This window comes from Protomyctophum parallelum, assembly GCF_964188405.1.
Source record: "Protomyctophum parallelum genome assembly, chromosome: 7".
Taxonomy (NCBI): domain Eukaryota; kingdom Metazoa; phylum Chordata; class Actinopteri; order Myctophiformes; family Myctophidae; genus Protomyctophum; species Protomyctophum parallelum.
In genome coordinates this window covers 41,751,110-41,766,275 of record NC_139705.1, presented here as the reverse complement: position 1 = coordinate 41,766,275, position 15,166 = coordinate 41,751,110, and the positions used below count along the sequence as shown (strand labels likewise).

The window sequence follows — 15,166 nt, the reverse complement described above, 5'->3', positions numbered from 1 at the left end:
GGGGACAGCGGTGCTGAGTGGAGTGGACATGTGTTTCATTTAGCTTAGTTTGATGAGTGCTGGACAGAAGGAGGTTATGGATTAAAGTTCTCTGTCGCCACAACTCATTTCAGTCATTTGGATTCCATATAGATAGAGGCTGCGGCTCTGGCAAGCCCTGCAGTAATAATATATTTTTTAATTTTATTTTAATGTTAAATGAGTATTTGAATTGGCATCTTCCATAAACCCTAAGGCTTTAGTAAAGTTTTTTAGTGGTTGGCTGTAAGTAGGATAGCAGGAGCGTATAGCCGGTTTAAAACGATAATGCCAAAACATAATTTCACAGGCTAGATTGCCTAGATTTAGGCAACAGAGTGCTAGTGGGGGGGGGGGGGGGGGGTGGCTCCTTGGCTCCTTTCACCCTGTTTCACAATTGGCAGATTGGTACTTGGCAGAACAAAACCTTTCAGTTGTAATATTTGTTTTAGCTTTAACACCTGAGGTTAGCAATGAGGAACAGAACAAAACCAGAGTGCAGACATTGAGACGGTCCTCTCCTGCCCCACCCCCTTCCTGTCTGGCTGCCCCCTGATTGATTGGACATGTCTAGGATGATGAAAAGGAACTCCTTCCTTACAGCCTTGGACATGTTATTCATTTTTTATAAATGATCACTGCAGCTGGCCAATATGCATGCATCATGTGAAAATAACAAACAAATAGATGCAGAGATTGGAGACCTCACCCCACCCCTTCCTCTTTCCCCCTTCCTGTATATGCTCCTGCCCTGGGACATGGTAAGGTAATGTAATCGTGTGTGTGTGTGTGTGTGTGTGTGTGTGTGTGTGTGTGTGTGTGTGTGTGTGTGTGTGTGTGTGTGTGCGAGCGCACACACACACACACACACACACACACACACACACACACACACACACACACACACACACACACACACACACACATTATTATTGTCAGCTGCATCCCAGCTGCTCTCCTTCTTGCCAACAGGAAGAGGTGATTTGTGTTTAGCAGTGGCAGTCATATCATATGGGAGCAGACATGCTCTCTAATCCAGAAAGGAGGCTTTGAACGGCAGTTTACCATGATCAGGGCTTGGCTCAACAGCACAGGTTCTGTGAGCGAGGAGAACTTACTTAGAATTCCAGCGTAAAGTCAGAACGGCAGGCAGACCCACTCCCAAATATATGCAGACATGCTGTATGTTCTCACATTTTTGAGGGGCGCTAGCCCCGGCCCCCTCCTATGCACAGCTTTGTGTGTGTGTGCCTGTAGCATGGAATGTCATGATTTGATTGGCTGAGCACGGAATATGATTATGTACTGTATAATGATGATGTATGATAAGAGCGCCCCTCACTTCACACAAGTGTGAGTTTTGTTTTGTAGATAGTAATTTCTTTGTATCTTTAAGTTATTTGTCATATCTGCCCTGTTATTATGAAGCCTAAAAACCAAACTTGTATTCATATGTTCAAATGTTGAATGCCAAAATATATTCAATCGTATCTGAGTGACAATTAATCGTCAACTTAAATGTGTAATTGTGACAGACAGCCCTAATAAGAGATGCTGGTTGAACAGCATTGAGGAGAGCAGGTTGTGTTGGACGTGGCCCTGGAACAGCCATCTGTGTCACAGGAAGTCTCTGCACCTCGCTCTGTCACTGTACTGTAATTGGCATCGTATCCATGACAACGGCTGTTTTCTCGGGGTTGGTGGAGGTTGACAGAAAGTCATGCAGACCAAGGCAGCAGCACTTCCCAAACCTTTTAACGTAAGACCAAAAAGAGGAAATTTCCATCTCCACAGGACCCAAACGTACCCAAATATATTCTAAATGTATGACTTAAGCCCTAATAAATAAAACATCTTGTAGATCATAGGGATGGGTCCGATTAATCGATTATCGTTGATAGGACCCGAAATCGATTATGAAAATTAATAATCGATAATCGTTTTTTTTTTTTTTTTTTTTTTTTTTTTTTTTTAATGAAAATCTGTTGGAAAGGCAATATTGTCATCCAAACAGGACAGGGCTATAGGCCTACCAAAGTGTGCCTGGGATGTGTCTGTGTAGCTGCATGAGAGGAGTGTGAGTGGAGATTGATTCCAATCAATATACAGGTTTGGAGGATTTAGCAGGTGTTGGGAATTTACCTAATCAGGCCTAGGCTGGGGTTGCTATGGTGATCAATTGGATCAACAGTGGTCCAGGGACCACCAGTGGTCCCATTTAAAAGATGGAGTTAGTAACCAAATGGACCCTTATTAACTCTCAAGAGTTACAATTATTGTTAATCAACTACATCAGGGGCTCCCAAACTTTTTTGACTTAGGTACCCCTTGGGGGGAAGATTTTTTTTATTTGTAGGGTTCATTAAAAAAAATAAGTAAAAAAATAAAATAAAAATAAAAGTAAAACCCCCCCCCCCAAAAAAACGATTAATCGATTAATCGTTAATATTGAATTATACAAATCGATTTTCATTTTGGACACATTTACACATCCCTAGTAGATCAGCTATTTTCACTATTGCTGACTCTTGCTGAGTGTGATGGGGCGGAAGACAGGGCGACATGCCATACTAGGGCCTTGCAGACTCGGGCCTGGCAGATAAGGAGTTTATTTGCATTGCAAATGGCTGAGGTCCTGTTTGTCCAGAGCTGGTACGGAGCATAGCTGAGATAAGAAAAGCAGATTTCACAGCCGGGCACCGATATGGTGCTGCAGTGTATCAGCCCTATTGAGTGTGGTTCTCCCTTGAGACCCTGGCTTTTATCTCCATTCAATAACAGATTTAGCAGCTAAACAATATAATGGATAAACAGACTCCACAAACATGTGCCTCTTTATTATTTCATGGACTGATAGTGGTGTCTTTTGTTTTTCAAATGTACGGTTGAAAAACAATAGCGTGGTTCACGTCCTCGATCGCTCGGCAAATAACATCGCTTGGCACGTTACGAAGTGTGTGCTGTGATTTGCCCTCTTCCAGCGTTCCTATGTCAATAAACCAAGAACTTGTAAGCCAAGACCAACGTTCTCAGAAAAAACTGCCTTACTCTGCAGAGCTGTGGTGGCTTTGTAAATGTTTATCATCATAGATTAGAATTTAGAACATGGTTTGTTTTAGTGGCTTACATTTCACTTTACATTTTCTCTGGAATGAAAATGGCCCTCGCTGGCTAAATGAAACATTCCATACCACGTAAAGGTGACGCCCCACTCATGTCCTCCCACAGATAACATGTTGTCAGCCACATGCAGGTGTTGAGGATTTTGCCGCCGTCCAGAACCCATAATGACTGCTTTTAGTACTAATTACATAGGAATCTCACGTACGCACACACGCACGCACACACTCACACAATAATGTATGCTTTACATGAATATTATCTACCCCATTGCTGTCAGTGTAGACATAATGTTGAATATAGATGAGCAGTGTGCTTTACTTTGAACATGACATCTGACTTGGCTTAATGCCTACTTAAAGCAGAATCATTTATACTGTTGTACATCACGCTTAATAGTAGACTAGACTAGACAGACAAAGTTTGAATAAAACATGATTTATTCATTTTTTTTAAATTACTTTTGGGAGCTTCTCTGCCTGACAGTACAGGAAACCAGGTGAGAGATTAGGGGAGTGAGAATACCGGAGAACTCGCCAGTTTACCAAGTCTCATCAATGTCTTCACCGTTATGCTAAGATGCTGTCTTCATCAGTGTAGTGTGTCAAACCCACAGATGTTATAGTTATTATGTTGTGCAATTAAATGGTCAGCTAAATGATGATAAAAAAGGTGAATACCAATGATAAGTAGGCCTACCAATTCAGGAATTGTTTACTAATGAATTACATTGTTTCGGTACTTTGATGTTTAAACTTTTAGCATTCCTACTTTCTCTAGTGTTAACTCTAAACAACTATACTCTCTCTCTCAATTCAATGCAATTTAAATGAAGGTGAAGTCAAACTAAATTGCACTAAATCTCGGCGAGTTGGTAAACTGGCGAGTTCTCCGGATACCGGGAGGAACATGCAGAAAATGGTCCGTGACTTTGTCAGGCAGCGTCACCATGTTGTACGCTGTACACACCACAAAAACTCGGCTATTGATGCCCCATTTCAAACGTACTGTGTTGATGAGCCTGATTAAACGTTGTCACGCAACGATCTTAAAGCAATCTACAAGCTGACAACCCATCACACATGCAATGCTGCCTGAACTTGGCGTGCAACGTAGTATTAATCAAGCATAACAGCCTGTTGGCAGAGAACAGCTCTGTTGGGCTGGTGTATCACCGAAACGCTGCAACGTGAGCATAATTAAGACTGTACTGATGTTTTCTCATTTCTGTGGTTGTGTATGGTTTTCTCAGTCAGGCGTGTTAGTGTGCCTCCAGAGTCTGATTAGTACAGACCTGTAACTTTGTGAGATGTGAGTGAGTGAGGATCCCAGTACGTGGTTCCAAACCCTCCAGCATCTCTCCCTCTCCCTCTCCTGCCCTTGCCTCCACCCTGTTCCTCCAGGGATGATACTGGTTTTAGTTCATGCCCTTGTGGGGGGGGGGGGGGCAGTTCAGCATAAGATCAATGTTTTATTATTATTGTTGATGTTGTTTAAAGATGGAGTGCCGTGATTTTTTTCCACACTTAAACATGATCATCAGGTGTATTTAGGTGTATATGAGGTATAATTTTTTCAAAAAAGTGTACAGTATTTGTTAAAATTATGGTTTTATGTGGACACACCCACCAGTTCATTAGGTATGCGTGAGTTTAACCGTAGCACCACCCACCTAATCAAGTCCCTCCGCCTCCTCCTTTAAGACCACCCACTTGTCCTAGTCCCTCCCCCTCCTTATAAAAGGACAGCCCATGGCTCTGCCCTTTTGTTTACAAAATGACAAATTGGTGTCTGTAATGTAACAAGAACTCATGTTTTTGTGAATGTTAGAAGTGAACACTTCCCATATTTCTGAGATATCGTATAAGCACCATTATGCACTTATACTGCCACCATCCATGTATAGGCATATAATCCACGCATCCATACCATATCAGATCTGTTTTTTCTGTTTTTTTTATAATCATTTATTTATTTCCTCCAATTATATTGACCCTATTGTCACAATCAGCTCAGCTCATCATGCAATTAAATCATAGTTTAACAGCAGAAACAATTAATTTGATAGATCATTTAGCATGAATAATTTTATTAATTTGCCAATATATTGTAGGCTATTGATTTCCTCCAGCTAAGCACCCTGGCATTAAAACTGTCCAAAACACTTGCACTGCCCTAGGCACATGATGCTCTGGACAGAAGACTCTCCACTCTTGCTCTGATCAAACTCAATTTACAACATGAATGTTCCTTCTGACTGCATTGAGCAAAAGTCGCCAGATTTAAAGAAACAAGCGGCCAAGTCCACAAAAATAAGTCACAGATATTGCCTTGAATATTTATGAAAACGTTTCAACAACACCAATCCTTTTAACAACATATTAATTTGAGGGTCCTTCACATAAACCATTGGTCAAGTCAACCACATCTCCCCTGAAAGTTACTTATATGAAAACAAGCCCAAGTCGCTTGTAATAGCCAGACATGGCAACATGACTTCCAGCGCGACACAACAACAGATTATAATTCTTGACTTTACAGCCTCGTATAAGTATTAGGACCTACATATTGACTACAACAGCCATCAAGAATGCACATGCACTGTGACACTACACTCTGTATCAAAGCCCGACCACTGTGATTATAAAAGAAACAACCTACTCCTTGAGAACAACAAGAGCAACTATACAGCAGAGCAGGTAGGCTATATAAGGCTGGTTTGTTGTGGTTTCCTTGATTATCCTGAGGACCCGACGTGAACATTTACTTGCTTCCAATCTAACGGAAAACAGTCTGCTCTGCTGTGAACTGGTAATGTGTGAAATGACTGTTTGAAAATCTGCCGCACAGAGCAGCAAACTGGCTGTGCCGTTCAGTTCATGTGGCAGGCAGCTCCGCCCACAGAGGTTGTCGTATTTAAAAATATATATAGGGGGGAGGTGCGTGTGTGCGTGCAATTTTTTTACGTCACACTATCCGTGTTTACTTCATTGGCCCGTTTGACCGTCAAGTGTTCAGCCTCCAGGAAGAAACCCTAAATACAAAGTTATTACACCATTGCACATAAAAACGACTCCAGGGTGTCTAATGAAGTACTGTCACCCCATAGACACATGAAAAGCTGGAAAAATACAAAAATTGTGGCACTCCATCTTTAACATTGATGTCTTTTTTTTAAATTATTGTTTTATTTGGAAAAAGCAATACATTATAGATAGCATTTTTACATAGGACACAAGTGCAATTCCCAAGATTTATTTTTTCCCCACCCCTCTTCCCTCCCTCATCCCCCCTCCAAGTGGCTCCATCTCCAATGTCTCTGTATAGTCCTTTTTCTTTAGATGAGCTACATATGACATCAAGTCCACACTTAAACAGGGGCAACAGGGCAATATCACTTCAGATTGTACATTTCAGAAGGATAAAAAGAAAAGAGTGGGCAGAAAAAGACAGACATTGATGTTCTATTATTATTCTGCAACTGCAAAGCCAAACAACAAACAGCTAATTTGTTTTGAATCGTGGCCCAATAATCTATTTTGCTGATTGTACCTTTATGAATAATGACTGACAAAGCGGCAACCTTCTTGATTTTTTAATTATTTTTGAAAATATAGTTGTGCTGTTTCTGTCTCACTGTAAGCTTTGCTCACTTTGTGAAAAGCAGTGTTGTAGGAGTTCTATTGTTGGAGTGTGTATATGGTTCTATTCCAGGATGTTTAGTGTGCGGTGCTTCCTTCACCTGAGCATCTCTTCCTTGATATTCTCTGTGGTGTATTCCTTGCCTCTGGCGTATAGAAGTGCTCAGCCTGTGTGCAGAGCCGCTGTGACTCTGGCCCAGGTTTCTGCATCAAGGAGAAGACCCGAGGCTACCAATGCATTCTTCTGGCTTCGTCTCAGGAGAGCAGAACAGGCCTCAACATGGCTGGTGCAGAATGGTTTATTGCAGGGGAAAATTGGAAATGGAGTTTTTGTGTGTGACTGTGTGTGGGTGTGTATGCGTGCGTGCACGTGCTCTGCTGTACACAGTGAATCAATCTGGGTCTGTGTCAGACAATATCTAATGCCCGGTTTGTACTTGGTTGCGCATCTCATGTACCGAAAATGGCAGAACTAGTCGCTTGCAACATATTGTGATGCAATGCTTTGTGAGCTTGCAGATCTGCTATTCGCTGTACTGGCATCCAACTATAAGTATAAATCAGGCATAATGTCTTCCACCCTCAATCTCATTTCCCTTTGCATATCTCTCTCCCTTTCTCCCCTAGCCTCTCTCTCTATTTTTCTGTCAAAATGTGATCGTGAAATCAGACAGTTGCGTTTATGTAAACTACAATTACATGAAGCACTCTGGTGGAAAATTATTTATTTACACAGAACATCCTGCCAACATGTATGTACTATGTTCTACATTGATATCTAGTGACATGAGAGACAGCAGGGAGAGGAGGAGGATTTGAATCGGTGGACGGTGAATGAATCAATCGATCAACACCTCTGTGTTATTATCGTCGTCGCTCCATGTTCTTTCTGATTGCATTCTAATAATAGATCTCACACACTGTTGTAGGGTTTTCAGAGTGGTAGTTGAATGTACAGTAAGCTAAAGCCACCCTGCACTGCATGTTATACAACAAGCTCTTTTCAACTCCAGAACAACATATGAACACAAAAACAGATGATCCATTATTGTAAGCAGATGGTGACGGTCGCTGGTCGGGCAGCTAAATATAGGATTAATAAACACACGTGAAAATGGGTGTATGACTATGAATGTATCTCTGTGTGTTGTTTGAGCGATGGCCTGTGAATTAAACAGAGAGAGGGGCAAGGATGTTTGCTGTGTTTACCGCTGTGATTCCATGGCTCCATGTGAGGGATGGTGCACGTCTGCACGAGGCAGGAAACAACTCCTGCACGCACGCACGCACGCGCACACACACACACACGCACACGCACGTGCGCGCGCACACACACACACATCGTCCATCCCTTTCTTCCTCCCTCATTCCTCGGTGTTGGCTTTTAACCACTTAAACCTTGTATATGTCGTAGACCAGAGTCCTCCAGGGGCCCCCCTCCTTTTTTCCCATTACACCAAGTCCCTTCGCCGAAAATAGACAATCAAGTTGTGACTTGTTGTAGTCTTCTACGTAGATCGTCTAATTTCGCAGAATGTCCAGAATATGGACGCCAGGGTTCATGTGGTTAACACACTGACCAGCCCTGAGTCACTCTCTTGGCATGCAATGTGACCTGACTTCATGTATGAGTCGGTCCGCCACCCGCAGGAAACAAACACAACACTGCATTGTTCAATCTCCACACAACAACCAACTCTGTTTCTCATAAACTGTCGTCAGATTGTCCTGCCGTAGCCTCAGCCCACCCTCTAGCGACACAATGCTCGTACGAAGGGCATTGACACGTGCATTCTCATATCACGTTTCTGAACACGGCTGCATTTAGCGGATTGCGTTTGTTTATTATTGCTAGGTAAGCATGACCTCTGTTCTACCCTATCGGGCATTCACTGGCCTTGTAAAAAATACTGTGATAGCACTTCAGCTTCAAAATCAGCAAGGATCGGTTTACATGAGCTGCCAGGGTTTGGGACTTTATTCCGCTGACTTTTAAATTTAAATAACAAATTTTCCCAACAAAACATGAATCTGTGAATATTTGTTGTTGATTCCCTGATGTAGGCTTAACTGCCGAAACGTTGTATTCATGTCTTACTCTGCATCCCAAATTCCTAATAAAATATTGGCACTTTGGCTATCAGCGTGTGCCACTTTCTTGCTTTTTCAAGATTCCCTCTTCAGTTTATTCTCCTGTGGGCCGGCACAAAGTGGTGCCGGCACGCGGCCCATGGTGTGCATAAGCATCCTCGTGCACAGTGTCTGTCTGTATAACCACTTTCACCCTGGCGTCTCTGTTTTTCAATTAGGGTTACACCTAATCTTGAGCTTTGATCTGATATTTTGAATAGCTGAAGTATAAAATATGGTTTAAGACAGTGATTAAGTGACTTATTTCTGGCTGCTGGCCAGAAATCTACCCAATGTCAAAACAACAAAGTCACTGCAACTCAGTGTTTTTATTGTCTCCTTCCTGCCGCTGTCATAGTCTGAATAAATCACAATGGAAGCTTACAGCCGAGGCCCGGGACAAGATGATAATCTGTCAGCCCCTCCAAACAACTCCAACTGAGTTATCACTGGCTTACCAAGAACCTAATCATTCATTGACAAAAGACTTGTCTGCTGTGAGTGTTGGAATGGGAGGTGCAGGTCTTTTCTTTTTGCCCCCCAAAACAAGGATGTTGTTTGGACCTTTTCTGTTCTCTCCCCCATCTCGTCCCGTCTGCCTTTTCTTGTGGTCTTTGTTCTGCAGGTTTTGGTTTCTCTGTTGTCGAGGACAGCCAAGCTGCCAGACAACAGGAAACTGAAGGGAGATTTTAAGGTATTGTCCAAATCTCAAAGTGATTGATCCACCTACAGTGAGTGGTTTTCTAATTGGGCTTTAGGGCCTAAAGGCAATGATTGTAAAAGCAGAAACACTGATATCGATTGAAATGCTGCTGGTGTACACAGCCACGTGGAAACGGAGGAGAAGAGAGAGGAGAAGGATTAGCTTTTTACGCTTGTGTTGGTTTGATCCTGTACTTCAAAAGGCTGTGCAGTACGCCTTCTGGAGACATCGGTATACATTCCCACAATGCTGTGTAGCAGGCCTATCTACGGAGACATCTCTGTTTTGTTCTCACAATGCGGGGAAAATAAGTCCCTACACATATTCTCCTAGCAGATCAGAAACCGAAAATAGAATTTTAGATGGAGTTTTTACTGAGGTTGCACTTATTGATCTGCTTGCTACCTGTTAGAGAGAGAGAGAGAGAGAGAGAGAGAGAGAGGGAGAGAGCCAAAGCTCCTCTGTGCGCTGCACACTTCATTGGATTACTGTGGGGGAGGAGTTTGAGCAGGGGAAACCAATGTGAACTCTCTGACCTTGCAAGGTCTCTGTAGGCTATCCATGCTGTTGGAAACATCACCAGCAAGGCTTTATACAGCCTGCAGAACATATCATTTAGCATTTCCCTTCCACTCCCGAGCAGCAGCAGCGATCATGCAGGATCGGATCATAAAGCAGGTCTGGTTCGGCCTTCCCTCTAATCATGAACTTTAAACCATGTCACTGCAGTGGTCAGATTACAAGACATAACAACCCCACTGAGCAAAAGACGGCTATTAGACGTGCGTCTAAAAAAACGGCTAAAAATGAAAGTTTTTTAGACTTGATTAGCGGTTGTTAAACGTCTATATATACACGTTTAAACAACCGCTAATCAACATCTAATCTAAGAATATTAGAAGTCTATTAGACAAAAAATGTCTGAACATGCCTTGAAATTGGATAAACAAACCATCATTGTTCAAATCAATGTTTGCTTTGAGTGGGAAATGAAAGCCCTAATCGGAGAATGTGCATATCTGCTATTCTTTGCTATTTCTTAAGTAAAACATTTATTTGGACACATTTTGGCTAATTTAGCAGAATACATTACATACATTTATTTATTTTTATTATCAAAAGTAAATATCAATATCGGACAGTCTACATTTCCCAAAAGGAAATGCGTGTATTTAATTCAGTCTGACCAAAAGCAGGGCTTCATGACATATCAATCAATCAATCAGCTTTAGTGTCACTAGTACACAGAACACAGTTACAGGTGACGGTGAGGTGAAACTCTCATTTATGCAGGACGTCACCACCAGCCATGGAAATTGGATGGTGGTGACGTCTCCCATCCAATTCTCCCACCCCTCCGCCCAGGAAATCGAGATCACAGTATAGTTTTTCCCAGCGTTTGATGTTCAGAACTTTACACAATTCCTCGTGTTCATCGTATGACTGTGAAGGTATGAATGATTGAGTGACACAGAGGGAAGTGAGAACATGTCGAGAGCGACGGGGAGGAAAACAGGAAGTGGCGAAAGATCAGACACCCCCTTTCTGACCGATCATCCAATTAGTGGACTCCCTTGATCAGCGCTCTTCTGCTCTAGGGGTGCATTAAGGGGTCTACACGCATGGCGGGGATCAGAGTGTCTGTGTGTGTCTGACCTCAGCCTGTGATGTATTTATGCACTGATCTGGAATCAGAGACATAAGACCGAGAGATATGACCTTTCATCTTTTTGTAGGGTATGTTTTAAATTTGAGTACCATAGACGAATAACAGTCCAACATTTATTTTGACCCCTCCACGAAAAGGCCTAGTTGTCCTGACCCCTTATCCATAATGTATACATTATGGATAATTAGTGTGAACTGTTATTCGTCTATAGTACTCACAGCCGATTCGTTTTCTGATTTTTAACCACTTTACACCTGGCATCCCTAATTTGGGAATATTGTTAATGGGTTAACCAATTTAGGCCTGACCTTGAAATTTATCTTCAAAATATCTTCAAAATCCTCTCCCGAGGTCAATAGCTAAATTATAACAATGTTTAAAAAAACACCAAAAGGGGTTCCCGCCCAAAATAGGTTAATAGTTAATTCTCTTCTCGTTCTCATCGATAATCGGTGGTGGTCTATCTGCCGTCGATCGGGGCTCTAATCTTTATCCAAAATACTGCATCTGGCTTCACATAACTGGTTGCCAATGATCCAAAACGGTACAATTCGTTATTAACGCCCTGTTGTAACTTGTCCTTCATCAGCCTCCTCGCACGTTCATAATCTACACTCATAGGCTCAATTGTAGACGCAACACATGGCGGGATGGAGATGAATTATAGATTGGGTCACCAGATCATTTAGTGGATTATAGTAGTGGACACGCGTGTCAGACCCATCACAAGACTGGGACTACCAGGCTTGGGTGAGCAGATTTTGGCTGGGGTGCTGCTCATTAGGAGATGGAGACGCTGTGTGTGGACGATCAGACTGACCCATTATCTCTGGCACGTGTCAGATTAGAATGATAGGATTCCCCCATTTTCCGATTGGGTTAATCTCTTTCCCTTAATGACGAACATGGATTAGACGTGGCGGGTGCAGGGGGGGGTTGTGATGACATTGATACGATAGACTAGACAATCAGCTGATGTTTTCATCGAGCCATGTGGGTCAGTGAGTGCGTCGCGCGGTGTGTAATCTCACGTGGTGGTGACACAAACCGAATTACGTCATTTATATTCCAGTGACGGAATGGAATCACAATCACAAGTCAGCATCTAGTGGGTTCTGCCGAGAGAATAACTCGCGGTAAGCCTCTAACAGACAACTGTTGTGGAATTCTGGATCAGTCTGTAATTGATGAGGCAAGAGGAAACCATTTTTCAAGGTGGAGGTGACGTCAGGATTAATTTAGGAAAAGAACATTAGACACACACAGGTCTACATGCTAAGGTAGTTCTGCCAACGAACACAGGAGTTAGACCATAGTTTCACTCTAGTGTCACAAGGGGAAGATGCACCATAAACTACCAAAACACAGGTACCAAAACAATAGCTAGCTTAACGCTGGTCGCTAATGGTGCCATTTATATTGACCAAAGTTGATATAGCCGACTGAAAGTGACTTAGCAAAACCCTGTGGCCTAGTGACCTACATAGGCAAACCAATGAAACCATGTAAGGTGTTCCAAGTACCTTCACAAAACCTGAAAGCCAACTTTCCAAACTCAGTGGAGACACGCGGAATCTCAAGCAACATGAGAGTGAGTAGGATATAGGCACTAGTTGTCCACTGCAAAAGATAAATAATGCCTTGTGGACCCTAAAAAGCCCAGTCCACACCAGTGATTCATAATGCAACACGTTGCAACTTGGGCTGTGTTAACCATGGTGTAAAAAAGGCGGGAAATGTATGTATGATAAACAAAACTGTGAATAGCTGACAAATAAAATAGAAACCCAAGAAAAGCTGAATAAAAGGATATACAGTATAACATTGCTGCAGACCATATGACACAGGATGCTGTCTCAGTCAACATACTTAGTATTTGTGGTTAAGCAAACAGTCCATGTGTTCAACGTGCGCTGCTCAATCCATCTTGACCGGCGCATGAGAGCTTGACGAGCCAGCATGCACAAGCCATGATGTCATGTTTCACTAACCCACTAAGCTAGTTTTACATGTTTCCTGTTTTTCCTGTAAGTCCTTGAAGTAGGTCAGGTTCAGAAATATAATTTCCACAAGCCCATGATTTCCTCTTTATGAAGGAATTACTGGGATTAAAATGAACCACTGTTGACCCGAGAAAATCCAGCGTCCGTCAGTCAGTCACATGCGGTAGAGTGGAGGCTTTTAACGAGCCCACATTCCCCAGGTGATTCCAGACCAGCGTGTGTGCGTGACTCATGCTGAGGGACCAGATGGGAATCTGAACGGCCAACTGCTGGTTACAGGATTGGACATGAAATATGTAATCATGGGGTGATAATTCTTAGAATGTAGCCTAACCTACATTCTGTTGCAGTGGTGGATTCTATGACTCTTTTTTTATCTCCCTTTTTTTCCTCTGGTCATTTTGCAGTGTGTTGTTTGAGTGCGTCTGCCTTGTGATCCATTAACAAATTAAGGTCAATGTTGAAGGGAAGAGCTGTTAATAGCGAAACCAGCCCTCATACTACACATTCTCACCAGGGCACGTGAGCACTGTCGACACAATACATTACTGTCCCACACTCCACATCTCTATAGAGGAAATTAGAAGCCTGTATCCTTGGTCGGTAACTTAAATCCTGTGTAAAAAACAAAGTCTGATGTGTATGTGAGCTATACTGTGTATACTGTGTATAGCCCACATAGGGATGCTGTTTTCTTATATGGACCACATACTGTGTCATTGATCAAGAGGTCGTGTCCAGTGTGGGCCTAAGTTGGTGGGTTTACCAGGATTTTGTCCCACTTTTCCTGTTACTCCATCTGTGGAGTCTCTCCATCTGTGGAGTCTCTACTGAGCACGTGCAGTAGGGTCTGGTGCCCTGCTGGGAGCTTGGGGTTGGGGGGGTTAATGCATCCCAGATTGGTGGGCGTCTGATTATCTCTCTCGAGTAGATTTGGGACCTTTAATTTGGGACTTTTTGTATTTTGTGTGAAGCCTCCTTTCACAGTATGCATGGATAGCTTTTGAGTCCCAGCTGAGCCAATGCAGTAAAAATCTGGCAACACAAAGCAAGGCTTTGGTCATTGCAATCCTGCTATTTTGATATTTCAATCCTTATCTGTGGCAGCCATTAACTGACATTATCCAGCTAACCGCTGAGCTTACTGCATGCTTTAAGGAGGTCTATATCACCTCAGGAATTAAAGCGATTTGCAAGCAACTGGACAAATGAAATATGAACTCGGAAGCTTTTGAAATCAGTATATTTCTATATCTCTGTGTTTTCCCTCATATCATTTACAAAGTAGTCTTCTCCCTCCCTGAACATCTTTTAGTTTCTAACCAGCATCTCTGTGTCTTCAGGCCTTTGGACACGCCTACTCCAACCACAGGAAGGTGGCAGCAGATGGGGAGAGCCGTGAGGAGTCTCTGATCCAGGAGTCGGCCTCTAAGGAGGCCTACTACGAACAGAGGGTTCTGGAGCTACAGGCCGAGGTCCGACAGGTTCGCAACATCCTCACCAACACCCAGTCTGAGAACGAGCGCCTGGCTACCATCGCCCAGGAGATGAGAGAGGTAAGACCAGGCTTCAGAACCGGAGTGCTGAGTCTCTTGAAATTGTTTGACATTTTGAGAACAACATTTTATTTTTTATTTGTTGTCATGTCTCTTTGATGTTGCCAGCCATGTTCTTGTTGCCAGCCATGTTATCTGATCTGACTTTGAATTAATTCAGCCGGTTATGGTACAGGTACATGGTGCATTTATAAAGGGCCTTTCTCTAAAGTGCTTTATAATGTGCAATTGTGCATTAACATTCGCCCTCTTGGCCTCTTCACACACACACACACACACACACACACACACACACACACACACAACGATGGAAGAAACCATACATA

At 42.8% G+C, this 15,166-nt stretch overlaps 1 protein-coding gene across 3 annotated transcripts in view; it reads left to right on the top strand.

Annotated features, from left to right (window-relative positions):
* The window catches only part of LOC310861663 (protein bicaudal D homolog 2-like), a 73,299-nt gene that overhangs the window by 16,654 nt on the left and 41,479 nt on the right, over positions 1–15,166 (top strand). For all 3 annotated transcript variants that reach the window (XM_083769214.1, XM_083769213.1, XM_083769212.1), the window contains exon 2: positions 14,628–14,840. In XM_083769214.1, the coding sequence (XP_083625340.1) occupies positions 14,628–14,840 (213 nt within the window). The remainder of the gene's footprint in view (positions 1–14,627; positions 14,841–15,166) is intronic.